We start from the raw sequence: 17803 nt of genomic DNA on the forward strand, positions 1-17803 counted from the left end.
AAATGGCAGTCAGCTTGTTGTGCTCAAAGTGCCCAAAAATACATTTGAAAAACTCGACAGTAATGTCTCTTTAAAGAAATCATTACCTGCTTATTCAGGATTATCCACAGACCTTGTTGTGAGCAGTTTGATGTAGAAAGAAAGCAGGTCTGTTAGATTCTACAGTGGAAAGAAAATAGTAACTGCATGAAACTGCTCACAACAAGATCTCACCAAACTTGCACCACACCAACTTTCTACATGGATAAATAATACTACAGGCCAGAGGAAAAAGGAAAAAATGGATTTTGTGGTGAACTGTACTTTTAACTGTTATTGGAGCACAGTACAAAAAGTTGTGATAATTAGAGAGGGTCAGTTACGCCACTGACAGCAAGAAATGTAACAAAACAGTCTCGTGTTCAGAGATTTTTCTCAAAGTTTTTATTTGTCAATAATAAAAAATGCGGCATACAAAACATTAAAAACTCTTCAGTTGTACAAGAGAGCATTAAAACTCTACATGCTGAAAGCAGCTTTTCCTTCGTTTTGAAGTTAAGACCAAATGTGTTCCCTGGTTTTAGCTGAACTAGAAACTTAAAAGGGATTCAAGTTGGCATTTTTTGAAACACTCTCCAGTGAGCCAACCCTACAGGCACTTTTACAGATCTGAAACTCTTCAGATACGTAGTCGTCATGCCAAAACATCTATGGGCCTTTCTGTGCAGGTGGTTGAACCCCACCGGTCTCTCCATACTCAAGACAAGTGCCACGTATGAGTTGAGAGTTGACTCAGCAATCAGCATGAATTGTGCAGTAATAAAAGTTTTTCATGGGCAGCAGAGAGCCAAAAGGGAAGAGGAGATTTTTAAAGTTCTTTTCTCTTTAGCAATGGGATTGTTTTGATTATTTTGTGTATAAAAGCAAATTTTCTATTACTACTTGCAAGTTCCTTTCTTAAAATCCATACAAATCTGTACTTAATTGTAAAGTATATGGATGGACACGGTAAAACTGTCTTACTTCATTAAGCAAGCAGATTGCTCTTGGAAGTGACAGTGAGGGACAGTTGTGTCTGACCTGGATGTAACAGGATCTTTTTTTTTAATCTTTCCTTTAATTCAAAACAATAAGAGTTATCTCCACTTTTAGTCTTAATGTACCATCCCACGTCATCCCTCGTAGCACTGTTCTGTCTTCTGCTCACAGCAGCTGCTGCTAGGCAATGGTTCGTGCCTGCATGCATATATTTAATATTTATATCAAAACAAGTCAGTGAAAAAAGCATCAAGGAATAATTCAGCTGAAATTCGATATTTAACACAAGTAACAACACTTTCACTAGTTAACTGTTATATGATTACCAAAACTTATACAGCAATGTGTTAAACTACTTTGTTAGTGGAAAAAGTAATGTGACTACAGTAACGTGTTATTAAGTAATGCACTACCCCCCCCCAACACTGACTCTGACTATCATATTGTATTGTAAGGGGGTAGAAGAAAAAAACTCCCTACACAGGGATCAAAGTTTCACATCACAATAAACAAACCATGAACTGTGCGTGAGCGGCACAAAAAAGAATTATGCATATGACATCCCACTCCTGCAGACGGTATTTAAATGACAGAAAATAAAATGGTAAAAAGAATAGATTGCTACTGTCACTGCTCACAACCTGTCTAAACTGTCATTTGGCACTTAACAAAACAATATTGGCTGTTTACTGTGAAGCTGTATTTGAAAATTGAAGAAGAATTTTATATATACACATGTAGAGTTGGGCAATTTGGAAAAAAAAAAACCCTGCCGGGTGTAGGTCAGAAAAACCTGTGGAAAAAGTCTGACTGGGTAATTGCTTTGTAGGGTTGAGTAGCCAAAGATTAAGAGAAACCTAAGATATGACTACAGTGAAATACTGCACAACAAGTAATGTGGATTGAATATTTCCAAGGTGGAGTTCAGACATTAGCCTTCACAGCCACAGCATGTTACAAATTGGCATAGTGTGATTATAAAAATACAAAGGGGATGCTAAGATTTGGTTTGCTAAAAATATAAAAATAAATTATTTGGATGGTATGTTTGTAACAATGGGTACTCTGTAAGTGTGCTCTTCTGCTTTGGCTGCTTTAAAGCCCCTTCTCTCCATGTGTATCTATAAAGGTTTAGAGTCAGTAGAAATGGCACTGACTGGCCAAAATTAGAAGAAAATCTGCACCAGGTGTTGTAATTTTGGTGTCTAGATAAAGGGATTATGAAGGCAAATTGTATTACCTCTTCATTGTGCTCTAGACATGATATAATTGGAAATTATTATGATAAGGACCAAACTGGTGTGTTCTTTCATTTTTACAAATCGCAATCAGTGAACACGATGCACAGCATTATTTTGTCTAAATTTATCAGTGTGATGTTAAAAAAATTAAAGCATGGGTTAGTTTGATGAGAAGTTTCCATGTCTCTCAGTTGGAAGTTGGCTGCCATTCAGCTGCCAAAACAATAAGCAATACATACTAGAAGAGTATTATGTGGCTATGGTAGCCTCTTGTTATGAAGTTGGCTGCTGTTCTGAAGGTTAATTTTAAAAAAAGCCAAGATTTTCACTGGAGTACCTGTCTTAGGTATGTCATACAATATGGGAATAAATAAAACGAAATAAAAATGTAAAACACCAGAATGATCCTTGATCATATTTTTTGCCAGGATACTTAAAACCAAATGGTAAACATTGGCAATGGTTTCCCAAGAATACATTCAGATCTGTAAGTGAAAATATTTGCATAGAAAGCCTTTCAGTAGCACTATAACCAAAGCTACAGGTCAGATTTATTAGACTTTTCTAACTTTTTTTTTTTTAGGTATATGGCTCTAACTACCTAGAATAGCAGCTAAATAAGAATCCTCTTAAGTTTAAAAAAAAAGCAAAAAATGTTAGGCTCAGTATAATCAGGAACATTAAAATTGCTTAAAGTTCAGATGATCGTAACTTTGTAAGTGGGCCTATAGATTGCTCTTAAGAGTGTCCATCACTTAAATAACTATAGCTATGAGTTACATGGAGAGTCAAGGCAGATGCCTCTACTTTTGAGCATGCCCTCTCCAAAAGGCTAGCCTAAAATAAGACTTAAAAGTGTGATACAACAAGCAAATAAATGTTAGTAAATGGATTGAAAGACACATGGTGAACGAATAAATAACCCTGATGAAAATAAGGTCCCATACAGTTGTGAGGTTACAGATTGACTAGAAAACATTGGCACAGGTTAGCTTGGACTTCTGGGGACTTCTTATGAAGTCAGACAAGACTCTTGAAAGCTGTCTTTTGTTTCTTTAGAAACTAATTGGTGTGTACATCCACTGTCTTTTTGGTCTCAGAAAGTTGTAATAAAAAAGCATTAGCTTTGATGAGAAAACACTGCATTAATGATTAAAACATAATAAAACTCTTGTTTTCCCCGTCACCATTGGTAAGAGCGCTTGAAATTGTGTCCTATGACACAAGGTGTACTGCTCTTTGCTTCATCATGTTTTCAGATGAAGTCATTCCCTCCGTTGCTGATGAGCTTCCCTTTCTTCTTGAGTCTCTTCAGCAGGCAGGAGGCAATGCCTAAAGCGCCACCCTTCAAAAAGCGAACAAAGTTGTCTCCCACCAGCGGGCCCATGGCAAACAGACCTGGCTCATTGGTACACTCAAAAGTGTAGGGGTCGATGTCAATGGGGTTCTGCTTGCAGGAGACGGGTTTCGTTGGATCCTGACCCAGATACTGGCCCTGCCCCTTCAAGAAAAACAGATTTGGGTTGGTCCCGATCAGGACTAATGCCATGGAGATCTTGAAAGCCTTGAGGGAGTTGTTCCCCTGCAGCAAACACTTCATGTCAGACTGGAAGGACACCACGCAGTGTTCAGGGAAACTGGTGTAGTCAGGAAACAGGCTGACGCTGGCATTACCAGCCATGTTACCTGTTGGAAGTTGGGGCTTTGGGCACATCTTGGCACAAACTGAAGAGGCAATACTAGCTGCCTGGGGTCTGTTTGAAGCAGAGGAAGGAGCCACGTTTGTGTACGTCTGAGAGCACATCATGTTGTAGACTTTGTGGTACTCTGGGTACAGGGTCTTGGGCAGCTGTTTGAAGATGAGGTCTGAGTCATCCACATTCTTACGAAAGACATGCAGCACCCTAATGTTGCTGTTGCAAGCACACAGAACTGCATCTGCAGCGCTTAAACCAGCACCTACAATTAAAACTGGATCAGACGTCATATCCAGTTTTCTCCGGCTTACTGCCAAACCGAGGTCTGAGATGCTGTGAAATACAAATGGTAGGTCCTCCCCCTCTATACCTAATCGAACTGGTGAATCGGATGCACCAGTGGCAAGAACGACATTCTCAGCAAACACAGAGAAAGGGACATGAGTGTCGTTCTGCACCTGCTGGTATCCTCTTACTTCCCAGAGAGCCCCTCCTCCCCCACTGTTTAGACACTCAATGCCATTTCCCTCAAAGCCTTCATTCCCACCATCTCCCACCCCTTGATCTCCTTGATCAGTGTGCCCATTTTCCAGACCTTCCCCCTCGTGTCCCCGGCAGAGTTTCTGGACAGAGGTCACGTAGGTGTTGTCAACAAAATTCTTTTGGAGGCCCTTTAGCTTCACATAGTTACGGTAATATGATGAGATCTCTTCTGGAGTGGCTCTGTCACTGGTTACATCCCTGCAGAAAAAGGACAGACAATGAGGAATGAGGCAGCACAGAATTAAATTGAGGGCGGGTTCACACCTAAATGCCAAGCTCCTGAATCCTAGATGCACTGTGAATCCAAACCTACCAGTTGGAAAACTGAAACAAAGGCAAAACTTAAATTGCTTCAGGAATCGCAAACAAATCATGTGATGGAAATGTCATTCAATTATTGGTCCTACAGTCGGCAGGTTCAAATGATCAGCTCATCATCAAACCTCTGCAGAAGCCTGATAACAACCTGATCATTTAAATCAGGTGTGTTGGAACAGGGAAACATCTAAAACATGCAAGGCAGTGTGCCTTGAGGACCAGGGTTGGGAAACACTGGGTTAGAGGACAACAAACTCTATCCCAATTACTACTTGTATATCATAGCCTACATCATGGAGCACCTTCAGATTCTGTTTGTGTTGATCTGGAGTGTATGTCAGCAGACTTTTGGGGATTTCTCATAAGCATAGACAGTAGTAGAGGGGGACAGACCTTTGAGGGCTGAAAAGTGAAGCCAATGCAGAAGTGCCCTAAACCTGTATTCTGTCTAATGGCCAGCAGGGGGCGAGTCTGTTGATTGCAAAGAAAAATCCTATTGGTAAACAGTGTCCTAATGACTGCATATTCTCAGTTGCTAAGTTGAAGTCTTATTCTATACAGCATGATGTTCATTTGGGAAATGATAGTCCTATTTAGAGTGAAATAACAGATAAAGCAGGGTATGCATTATCATGGGGCTAACGTGACTGACAAGCCATTTTCTCCAGTGCAACACACAGGGCTAATTAAACTCAAATCAAACTGTCAACACAGACAGTGCTAATTAAATATGGATCAAGATTCTGTTACTACATTGTCTATTTCTGACTTAAAATGTTTTCAGAAACATTTTATTGTACTGTTTAGTTATAATACAAAAAAGATTGCAACCATGTGGGCTGCCAATTATTTCCTGCTGACTGGATGACCACAGCCCAAGTTGCAGTATGTCACTCGCCAGCTTCTTGCTCTTGTCACTACTGCGCATGTTATGGTTGTACAAAAAAAAAAGAAGATGCCAAACTCGAGGTTTCAAAATAGTAAACCAATGGGTGATGTGGCAGTGGCTTGCTCCATTAATTATTCTACTGTCTGTTTGTAATACAGTGGGTGTTTTTATAATGTAGGAATGTCTCACTTTGTCGTAACTCCATGTTTGTCCCCTGCAGCTGACATTTTAGTAGGAAATGTGCTACTAGTTCAGTAGTGCTGTTGGGAGGCTAATTTCTACTGTTTGCTTAATGAGTCTATAAACAGGAAGAGAAAATGGTTTTTAATCAGTGAAATGACACGTAAAATGGTACACTTCTGTGATTAGTTCGAATGGTGTTCACACTAGAAGTGATCTGCTCCAGAGTTCCCTTGACAGCTGTCCAAGACCAACTCTTCAAGGTGGACCAGACAGTGGTGGTTTGGTTCACACCAGAGGCTTTAAGTCCCCCGCACCAAGGTTTTTTTTTACCCCCTTGACAGAGGGAACAACCAGGATTCGGTTCAATCAGACTAAGCAAGACTAGCCCTGAGAACCCTGTCTTTGCTGTTCTCTCTCAGTACCTGCGTTTCCCATTGGTCAAGTCTCTGTAGTTAACCCCAGGAAGCTCCATCCAGATGCCAAGACTAATAGTCAGCATGGAGCCTTCCATTGCCTGAGGAGAGACAAGATGTGGAGAGGAAAATGCAAGGTCAGAGAAGGACAAAAACAAAGCAAGAGACTGAAAATATGGATCATTTATTACAAGGGTACAAAAGAATAAACCTTGTAGCTTACATGCCAAGCACCTCCAGGTGTTGCCCTCCCCAGCACCAGATGTGGGATGTGCTGCTGCTTGTCCCTCCTCCACTGAAGGACAGGGGGGAACTCGTAGCCAAAGTCCGCATTAGGGTGCAGTAGTGTGTCAAAAAGAACAGCCACTGGGTTCCTTGACCTCCCCTCAAGACCCTCACTCAAATATTCCAAATCCTACAAAAACAGAAGTCCTTTCCATGTCACATAAGGTTGGGTATCATTTGGATTTTAATGATGATGTTTCCGATTCTGCTTTTCGATTTCGGTTCTGAACGATTTTGGTGTTAGACTCTTTGAGTGTCCTCCTGCATTCTTCACAGCAGAGTTGTGTGAAACACTTATTACCTTAGGTAAATGTTACCAATGGAAATACTGAGCTAAACAAATGTTAGCTATATAACTATAATCACAGCAGTCTCTTTTCTGGTTTCCTGAGTATTGTGGGGCTTACTTAGGCTACTTTACTGTAATGATAGTAGAGAATATCCCCTACTTGCAAAGCATTTTGTAGAATAGTGTTTGCTAAATTCAAAATCAAAATCTCTTAGTGATTCATTTGGAATTGTGATTTTGGCATTCTTACTTGGACACACCTGAGTGACTGTGGTCATGTGCACATATGCAAGCAATTCTGTGTTTTTACCTGTTCAGTGATGGGTAGGTGCTTGGTCTCCTGCAGTTTCCTGTAGAGGATGGGGTTTGGGTGGACAGCTGCCGAATCTAGGTAAGGCTTGTATCCACTCAGCAGGTAGGACAGACAAATACCTGACGGCCCATTACCTACAAACAGAACCAGCTTTGAAAAATGGTGGAGTAGCATCCCAAAAGACCACATTACATTATGTTTTCAAGATGCTGAAGTGAGTGGCAAAGCTGAAGGGTTGGGTTTAGGGGGATTAGGAACGAAACCATTAAGAGTTTAATTGAAGAACATTTACCGATGATGACCACAGGGACAGTGGGTGGGTGCTTTTGTGGCAGGGTGGTCTCTTCCAGAAGAGGCATGGCTGCAGCCTGGGCCAGAGCCGGCACTGAAGAGGAATGATAGAAATGTGAAAAAAGTTCCAGACATTTCGGTAGTGGTCCATTTTATATTCAACTAAAAGCAGAGGCCCATTTGTGCATTGTCCCACCACTGCTTCCATGTTTCTGGGTCAGATTATTTGAACAGGTTCAAACCGGCTTGCTGTCTTTGTGCCTGCCAATGTTGTTGTTGTCTCATGTTAGCTTAGATCCTGTCTCCATCCACCATCATCAGCTGACTCAGAAACACACACACACATGCACACACACACTGAACGGGGGAGAAAAAACTTTTATTCATCCTGTTATTGTCCTTTCACACACAGCCATGACCCTCCCTGTCTGTCTGGGGCTTCATACACGTGGAAACACCCGCCACAACACAACGTCCCCCCAGCTTTTCTCTTTGCCGTCCCGCCAACGTCCACACACCCCCTGTCCTATCAAACATGGCCCGCGGCGAGGCTAGCCTCTGTTAACCCCGGTGCCGCTTCCCAAACAAAAGGGAGTTCTAATCAGATTTGTGTAGGCTTGGGTCTGTTGTGAAACGTTGCCGTTGAGCATGTGTAGTGTGTGTTTGTGTGTTACGCGACAGTGCCATTGTGTGCCCGCTGGGCAGCAAATCCCCCCTGATCACTCCTCCGAGTGGGCCCTAATCCCACTGGGCCTGTTTATGTCTTTACCTCCCCTTTCAACAGCAGCAGGGTGAGAATGTGGTGCTGGCATGCTGACAGACCAAACCATCAGAGCTCCTCCTCCTCTCATACCCGCCAGCCACACACAGCCACCGCCACCACCTCCACCGCACACACTAACAGACTCTCCCGCCAAAACATTACCTAACGGCCACCACAAACAGTGCCCACTTGCCCCAGTTTCTAACCATAACACTGTCCGCACTGCCTTTGTCTTGCATCCCAAAACTCTAGCTCACATCCCCGAAAACTCCCATGTCTCCCTGCTGCCAATACAGTGCGCTTCATTTCACGTGTACCCCTCTCTCCCTCCCTCCATCCCCCTGTCTGACCTGTCTCTGTAGGCCAACCGGTTGTCTTTGGTCGCTGGCTTGTTTACCCTTTTCAGTGAAAGCACTGGGATTCCACACATTGCCTGCCCTGTTTAGAGAATGTTGTGCCCCCAGTTGGCAAGCTGATACTGGTATTTCCATGCCACTGGTCAATTTGACAAAACCCCACAGTGTTTACAGTCAAAAGTTTTTTTTTTGTTTTTTTTTTTGCTAGAACTTTCACTTTTCACTTGACAAAACCTTAGATCAGTGCATAACAAAATGATCTCTTACTGCAGATTTTTCTCTTAGGCAAGGACCCCTTACAATATAGAAAATATACCAGGGACCCCCTCATGTATGTCCCTTAGAATAATTTGATGTAGCCCCCCCCCACACCTTTTTTTTTTAAATTTTCTACTTCGTTATATCAAAGAATAACACAAGAGAAATGTATTAAAAGATATTAGACGTGACCATCAAGAGAGTGTGCATCTTATTATTTTAAATATACAATAAAAAAAGAAAGATATATAAGTAATATAAAATATAAAATATAAAATAGGCCAAATAAAAGACGTAAAGGCCTTGGACCTGAATATGATATGCCTATAAAATTGTTTGTGGAAAAGAAAACGTTTGTGCAAATAATATAAAATAAAGAAATAAATAACAAATTTGGTAAAACTTTATAGTAAGGGTTTATGAACAATCATGAATTTATACATGACTTCATGCTTGAAAAAGCATTCATGAACTATCAGGAATGTACAAGGTAAGGTAATTAATGCAATGCAAACAACTAAGGCATTTCAATCATCATATGTCTTTTTCACAGATAGGTCTGCAGGGCAAAAAACCTGACAGTCACGACAGTGCTCATGTTTTCTGTTGAATTCCAAGTGTTTTAATCATGATTAATGAAGCAATTCTTCTTCATATCTTTATCATATTTGTGTCCCTTAAAATAAAGTCAGCCCTTCTATGTATTTAGACATCATGTATTTGGAAATAGAAATGGAAATTAGATCATAATTTTGGACGTTATGTCAATTATGGTTTATTTAAGTAGAAAAAGAAAATCCATGTAGATCATGTATGCAAAAGCAACAAATGCAGCATAACATCCTGGCTTGTTGGCGCAGGCTTCACCAGACACACAACCAAATGAACCTCATGGCAGTAACCACCCACAGGTAGCAAGCAATGAAAGTGGACTGTATGAAGTCATGCAGAAGCAAAATGCTATTACTGAGATGCTTGTAAGGCAACAGACGAGGTCTTATCTCCCTTCTAAAGGCATTCCAGTTTTTAAAGGTGACCCTCTCACTTACAAATCGTTCCTCAGAGCCTTTGAACATGCAGTAGATAGCAAAACTGACAGTTATCAGGACAAGTTATATTACTTGGAGCAGTATACCAGCGGGGAGCCGCAAGAACTTGTTCGTAGCTGTGAGCATATGTCAGCTGACAGAGGCTACCATGAGGCCAGAAAGTTACTCCAGAGGCAATATGGTGATGAGTTGAAGATAGCAAATGCATACATGGATAAAGCTTTGAGATGGCCTCAGATCAAATCAGAAGATGGTAAATCATTGAGTGCCTATGCTCTCTTCCTGATTGGATGTAGGAATACGATGGATGATATTGAATTCATGGAAGAAATGGATAACCCTACTAATATGCGGGTTGTTATTTCGAAGCTTCCTTATAAAATAAGAGAAAAGTGGAGAACAACTGCTTTTGAGATCCATGAAGCAGGAAGAGGAGGAGCAAGGAGCAAGTCATTTAGTCGACTTCATTGATCGGCAAGCAAAAGTAGCTTTGGATCCACTTTTTGGAGATGTTACAGAAGGTTCACAAACCATCAAAGAAAAAGAAAAGGCTACAAAAGAGAGAAACATCAGGAAGACTGGACAGAGAGAAAGCACATTTGCTACAGGTGTGCAGGACAGAACCATGGAGGCAACTGCAAAGAAAAGCAGCCCTGTAAAAGGTATTGTAACAGCCTTTGACAAACCTTGCCTGTTCTGCCAGAAGAATCATCCTCTTTCTCTCTGCAATAAAATCCAAGAGCTGACAAACATAGGATGTATAAACTTCCTGAAATCTAGAGGCCTGTGTTTTGGATGACTTACCTTTAGGCACCTTAGTAAGAATTGCAAAAAGAGACTCAAGTGTCAGCTTTGTTCTCAGTTGCATCCAGACATACTCCATGTCAAGACAGAGGATAACAGTGCTACTGAAAAGATGGAAGAAAACAATATTGAGAATGATGTAGTGTCTAGTGCCTATGTGTCATTGGCTCAGGAGTTGTGTGGAAACACTGGGGCTGGAGAAGAAGACTGTGTACTTGTACCAGTTAAGCTTAAGTCAAGAAAGAGTGAGAGATATGTGGAAACATATGCCTTTATAGATCCTGGCAGCACAGCAACATTTTGCACTGAAGACATTCAGAGAAAACTAAATCTCAAAGGAAAGAGCATCCAATTTCTTCTTGACACAATGGCTCAAGACAACTCTGATAGTCACAAGTTAATGAAGAGTGTTGTCCTCACAGATCTTGAGGTGTGTGGTCTTGAAGAAAACACCTACATTGAGCTCCCAAAGGTGTTTACACACAGCCACATCCCAGTGAAGACAGAAAACATACCACAACAGGAAGATATTGCATAATGGCAGTATCTGAAAGAAGTACGCCTGCCATGTATTAAAGCAGAAGTGGGAATGCTTATTGGTGCCAACGTCCCAAAAGCCATTGAGCCATGGCAAGTCATAAACAGCGATGGTAAAGGGCCATATGCAGTTAAAACAGCCCTGGAATGGTTGATCAACGGACCTCTCAGAAGAGACGACGGCCCAAAAACAGACAATGGTAAGGTGCAGAGCTACACAGCTAATCGCATTCTGGTGAGTGAAATAGAAGAACTATTAGTGAAACAGTACAACACAGATTTCCCAGAACGAAGCTGTGAGGAAAAAGAGGAAATGTCCCAGGATGATCACAGGTTCATGCACCTGGTTTCAAGTTCAGCAAAATTAGTTGATGGACATTACAGTCTGAGGTTGCCCCTGAGAAATGAAAATGTCAAGATGTCAAATAATCGCTGCATGGCGCAGCAGCGGGCTGACAATCTCAAGAGGAAGTTAAAGAGAAACCCAGACTTCCATAAAGACTATGTAGCATTCATGAGAGACATCATTGACAAAGGCTATGCTGAGAAAATACCAGCTGAGCAGCTCAGTCGCTGTGATGGTCGTGTGTGGTACATCCCCCACCACGGGGTGTATCATCCCAAGAAAAAGAAAATAAGAGTAGTCTTTGATTGCACGGCTACATACCAGGGTGTCTCACTAAATGAACAGTTGCTCCAAGGACCAGACCTCACTAACAACCTCATTGGTGTTCTATTAAGATTCAGAGAGCATCCAGTGGCACTGATAGCGGATGTAGAGTCTATGTTTTATCAAGTGAGGGTCCCGGAGGAAGACACAGATCTACTGTGGTTTCTGTGGTGGATGGAGGGTGATCTTAACAACGAAGTGGAAGAGTTCAGGATGAAAGTACACCTTTTTGGTGCTACATCTAGTTACACCCAGTTGTGCCTCCTATGCACTGAGAAGAACTGCAGAAGATGCAAAAGAGATTATGAGTGCAGAGGCAGTTGACACTGTGCTAAGACATTTTTATGTTGATGATTGCCTGAAGGCAGTGGAAACAAGTGATCAGGCCGTCAGTCTGATACAAGAACTCACAGCCTTGTGCACCAGAGGAGGTTTCCGTCTCACCAAGTGGGTGAGTAACAGCAAGACAGTCTTGTTGTCCATTCCAGATAACGAAAGAGCACCTGAAGTCAAAGACCTAGACTTGAGCCACAACACACTCCCAATGGAGCGTGCACTCGGTGTGCAATGGTGCACAGAGACTGACAGGTTCAACTTCCAGATAAACATGCAAAACAAGCCTGTCACCAGACGTGGAATCTTATCTACAGTAAGTTCTGTCTTCGACCCCCTTGGCTTTTTGGCACCACTCATATTACCAGCAAAACTCATCTTGTGCGACCTGTGCAAAAAGAAACATGGTTGGGATGAAGAGATTGAAGGAGAACATGCAAAAAGATGGCATGAATGGTTAGCAGACTTAGAGAGTTTGGCAGAGTTCAGCATACCCAGATGCATCAAAACAGAAGAGTTTGGATCCACACAATCAGCACAATTGCATCATTTTGCTGATGCTAGTGAGGAGGGATATGCTACAGCTTCCTACATACTGCTTACCAGTCATGAAAACAAAAAACACTGTTCCCTTCTACTAGGAAAATCAAGAGTGACACCTCTGAAACACGTCACAATACCAAGACTAGAACTGACGGCAGCAGTCGTGGCTGTAAAAATGGATAGAATGTTGAGACAGGAACTTAAGTTTCCATTACAGGAATCCGTCTTCTGGACTGATAGCACTATGGTGCTCAGATATCTTTCAAATGAAAGTGCTCGCTTCAAAACCTTTGTAGCCAACAGAGTCACTACAATAAGGGATCATTCTCATCCTACCCAGTGGTGCTACGTCAACTCAGCACTAAATCCAGCAGATCAGGGCTCAAGAGGAGTCAAAGTGAAGAAGTTCATGCAGAACAAAGTCTGGATACACGGCCCGGCTTTCTTGCTGAAATCTGAGAATGAGTGGCCAGAACAACTCGATGAAAAAGGTTGGACAACAGAAGAAGACCCGGAAGTCAAAACATGTGCCAGAGTGAGCATGACTAGCACACAAGAGAGCTACGACACTATCAACAAGCTTATCTCTTACTACTCGACATGGCAACAACTAAAAAAGGCAGTTGCATGGTTTCTCAGACTAAAAGAGACTCTAACGTTACTGAAAAACAAGAAAAAGGAGCTTGAAACTACAATCATTCAGTCTGAGAACAACCCTGAAAACCAGAGAAAGCTCATTGCACAGCACATGAAGAAATTCAAATCAATTCAACAACATCCGTTGACACTGAAAGAGCTGAATGAAGCAGAAACAGAGCTCATACGGATAAGTCAGTCACAGGACTACACTGAAGAAATCTGTGCTCTGAGAGCAAATGCTTTAGTCAAGACAAAGAGCCAGATCTACAAACTTGACCCCGTGTTGCAGGATGGTATACTAAGAGTTGGAGGACGGCTTAATAAAGCTGCAATGCCACAAGAGGCTAAACACCCAGCCATCCTCTCTAAAAGTTTACCTATAGCCAACCTCATACTGCAACACATCCACCAAGAAGTTGGACACTGTGGTCGCAACTATATGCTGGCAATGCTGCGACAAAAATATTGGATCCCTCAAGCTAATTCAGCTGTGAGGAAGACTATCTCCAAGTGCATTGTGTGCAGACGACTCAATGCTAAAGCTGGAAGACAAAAGATGGCAGACCTCCCTGAAGACAGGTTACTACCTGATCAGCCACCCTTTACCAACGTGGGGGTTGACTTCTTCGGGCCATTTGAGGTTAAACGTGGAAGGAGTCTTGTTAAACGATATGGTGTGATTTTCACTTGTTTCACTGTGAGAGCTGTTCACATTGAGGTAGCTCACAGCCTGGATACAGATTCCTGCATCAACGCCATACATAGGTTTATATGCAGAAGAGGACATATAAAAATCTTACGCTCAGACAATGGCACAAACTTTGTTGCAGCAGAAAAAGAGCTGCGCAAAGCATTGGAAAACCTGGATCAGATCAAAATACAGAACACCATGACAGAAAAAGGCATCAAGTGGATTTTCAACACCCCAGCAGCCTCAGACCAAGGCGGCGTATGGGAAAGACAAATCTGTACTGTGAGAAAGGTCTTGAACTCTGTGCTACAGCAACAGACACTGGATGATGAAGGACTCCAAACTATCATGTGTGAAGTTGAAGCCATCATCAATAACAGACCGATAACACACTCATCAGGTGATCCCAATGATGTTGAAGCCTTAACACCTAATCACTTGTTGCTTATGAAAACACAACCCAACATCCCACCAGGAGTCTTTGATAAAGATGATCAGTATGCACGGCGTCGATGGAGGCAGATACAGTATATGGCCGATCTGTTTTGGACTAGATGGACAAGAGAATATCTGCCACTCCTTCAGGAGAGACAAAAGTGGCTCACACCACAGAGAAACTTCTCACCAGGAGATATTGTACTGATAATAGATGAATCTGCCCCTCGCAACTCCTGGAATATGGGTCGAGTAATAAAGACATTACCTGACTCCAGTGGTGCAGTGAGGTGAGTCAGTGTGCAGACTAAGACTAACGTACTGGACAGACCTATAAACAAACTGTGCCTGCTGAAACATGCAATGTGAACACTTTGAGAAAGTGAATAAGAGCTTATATATATAGTTTTTCATCTTTGTGTATTATGATGTACATGTAACAGTACCACAGATATTAGGTTGAAGGTTATATGGCTCTCATGTTAAATAATATTTGATAATTGTTTTGCATTTAGCATAAGCAATTAGGGGCTGGAAATGTAAGAGCCATATTGATACTGATATGGACATGGATATTGATATTGCTATTGCTAATACTATTTTAGTAATTTTCCTTTAAAAATGTTGAAACGCTCCTTTAATGACGCTGCAGGTGACATCACAGCCACTTAGTTCTCAGACCAGTTTAAGCAGCCTAAGGAGCAAGACAGTTTTTTGACGATGCGCCTAGTTGAGCCGAAAGAGAATTTTGTAACCTTGTTTTTACTTTTTCCAAGTAAAGTTTTTGAACGAAGTTACTGCCTCAGAAGATTCTTTTTATGTCAAGCTTATTGCCAAGGGACTGCTTAATAGTGGTGGTAATTACAAGAACACTGAATGGAGGAAAGGTTGCCACTACAATCATTTAAAATGAATGAATCTGAAAACAATAACTGAAAGTGGATCCCATTTTTTTTTTTATTGTAATTTAATATTAGTGCTATTCGTCAACTTTTTCACCAGTATAATAAAGACCAGTTCAAATTATCTCCCCAAATGGTTGGCAAAACAGAAGTTATGTAGTTCAGTAAGGAAGTGTGTTCTAGAGCTTGAAAACTGTGTGTTTGTCACAACAATCTCAGTTTAAAGGTCCCAATTACCAGCTTTTATCTGCATCTCACATGTTAATCGGCAAATGGGTATTATATAATCACACAGCAGTATGTAGTGTCTGTTTAGGATGGTCATGTTGTTCAGTCCCCTGAAAATGTAAACTTAGTCTTCCAGCTTACATTAACCAGTCTTGACAGGTGTAAATACAGCATGATGCAACAACAGTGCTGATTACACCTGATTCACATAACAAGTTTATATTTCTGAGGTTCTGGTGACAAAGGCGTAAATAAAGAGCATAAGTCCGTGTGCTTTATTTACTGCATCTTTGACATTTAATTAAACTCATTTCAACACCAGAGTAAATGAAAAATAGTGCAGATCATCAAAACCGTTTTACCTGACAGGAAAAATCTTAGTGTGTTTTAAATTGAGGGGGAAAAGTTAAAATGGAATGTTAAAATGTTCACTTGGTTGTTTTTGTTGTTGTTGTTGTTAGTTGACTTCATGTGTTGTTGTGCTGTTCTCCTGTCCCTTCATGCGCCTACATGTGCGCGTTTTGCAGCATGTGTGGAGAGGACGGTTCATACTTTTCTAGAACATGGTGTACTGAGTATTGTGGACTGTATATGGAAAAGAACTAACACTTAATGTTAAACTTTTAATGTTAAATGTGCTCAGTAGAGTGACAAAATGTACTTTAAAAAAAAAAAATCCACCATCCCTTTTGTGGTTAATTTGGATACCATGCTTGAAAAGGATTCTCCTGATTTTTTGGCTCTATTTGAAAGGTGCGTTTGGTTTTACAGGCCTGTAACTGCGGCCAACGTGGACTAATTTGCACAGAGCAAATTAGGTTAACTTTAACCAAGCAGTACACTGCGTGTGCATGTATATATAAATGGATGTCGCTGCAGCACAAGCTACTGGCGCAGCAGAATGATGTAGCAGTCTGTCACCCCATCATCATCCTCACGGCTCAGACCTCCTCACTACACTCCTGCCTCCTGAGCAGCGGTCCTCGCATCCCGCATCCAAGGAGCACATGCGAAACACGGCGGCTGTGTCCCCATCATTGCATAATTTAGGTCAAACACACACTCATCCGCAACAAGAACAGCATCTCTTACCGCGTTGTGGTGTATGTCTCTGTCTCCCAGTCGCGTCCTGTTATCACGACCCACGGCTGCGTTTCTCACCGTATAAATAGGCAGACACCGGTGGGAGGACCTATCGGACTGTCCGGGGTCTGCATGAGATAATAAGCCAGCCTCTCTCTCTCGTCATCACACACACACATGAATTCACACACACTCACCTCCGTGCGGTTAAATCCGAGCAGACCTGGTTTATTCAGGTCTGACCAGCCTGTAAATGTCGCCTGAGGGGGAGATCTTCTCTGTGTCTTGGTGGCACTGTGTGTGTGTGTGTGTGTGTGTGCGTGTGTGTGTGTGTGTGCGTGTGTGTGTGTGTGTGTGTGTGTGTGTGTGTGTGTGTGTGTGTGTGTGTGTGTGTGTGAGGGAGAAACCGGGTCCTGCGTTTGCTTTTGTCGTCACATGCGCATCTCTGCACCGGCAGCAGCGTGAGCGCGTTCACAGAGACAGAAGAGAGCCGGAAGATGAAGATGAGATGAGCAGCATCTTTCAGCAGCATCCTCACAGCGCCGCCGACTCTCTGCTGCTGACTGAGTGGGCTCAGACTGAACACAGGGGTTTATTTTTAAAGAAAGGCGTTGCTCGAATCTTAGTCATTCTCAGGACAGCCCAATGCTGCTCAGTGCTGTCTCTGACCAAACACAAACAAATAAAACGTCCCGCACCTGTAGGCTCCTGTGGGCTCCTTTAAGCTGTGATATGTTTTATATGCCCCAATGTAAAACATTTTTTGACAGTATCAGGGGTGTAAATATTGTCAGTGCAGGTGCGTTAGGGCCCTTGGGGCTTGGGGGACTTATAGAGAGAGGGCACTCAGACAGAGGACAGGTACTTGCAAGTAATTCAGATGCAGACTAGAGAAGTTGGACACCCTTTCTGGCAGAATTCTTGCTTCTCTGAAAAAAGAAAATTGTTGGAGCAGCTTTAAAGTATTACTTCAATTTGTAACTGAAATATATATATATATTTTTTTTTTCAAATCAAGTTAACAAGTTACATG

General features: G+C 41.9%; 1 protein-coding gene across 1 annotated transcript; it reads right to left on the minus strand.

The window, feature by feature from the left end:
* Positions 1 to 395: 395 nt before the first annotated feature.
* osgin2 (oxidative stress induced growth inhibitor family member 2) lies at positions 396 to 7624 on the minus strand. The gene is made up of 5 exons (XM_084726829.1): positions 7481 to 7624; positions 7186 to 7322; positions 6525 to 6716; positions 6311 to 6402; positions 396 to 4696 (listed from the first exon to the last, which is right to left on the minus strand). Exons 1-5 carry the CDS (start codon positions 7545 to 7547, stop codon positions 3514 to 3516), a joined length of 1671 nt encoding a protein of 556 aa, XP_084582955.1. The 5' UTR covers positions 7548 to 7624; the 3' UTR covers positions 396 to 3513.
* Positions 7625 to 17803: the final 10179 nt, after the last annotated feature.

The sequence above is a fragment of the Lutjanus erythropterus genome, chromosome 9 (assembly GCF_056507025.1).
Source record: "Lutjanus erythropterus isolate fLutEry1 chromosome 9, fLutEry1.hap2, whole genome shotgun sequence".
NCBI classification, from domain to species: Eukaryota; Metazoa; Chordata; class Actinopteri; order Lutjaniformes; family Lutjanidae; genus Lutjanus; species Lutjanus erythropterus.

Coding starts and splice junctions, on each gene's coding strand:
- osgin2 (XM_084726829.1), bottom strand. CDS start 7,547: ATGCCTCTTCTGGAAGAGACCACCCTGCCACAAAAGCACCCACCCACT. Junction 6,717..7,185: donor ACCTACCCATCACTGAACAG/GTAAAAACACAG, acceptor CTGTTTTTGTAG/GATTTGGAATATTTGAGTGA. Junction 6,403..6,524: donor CACCTGGAGGTGCTTGGCAT/GTAAGCTACAAG, acceptor GTCTCTCCTCAG/GCAATGGAAGGCTCCATGCT.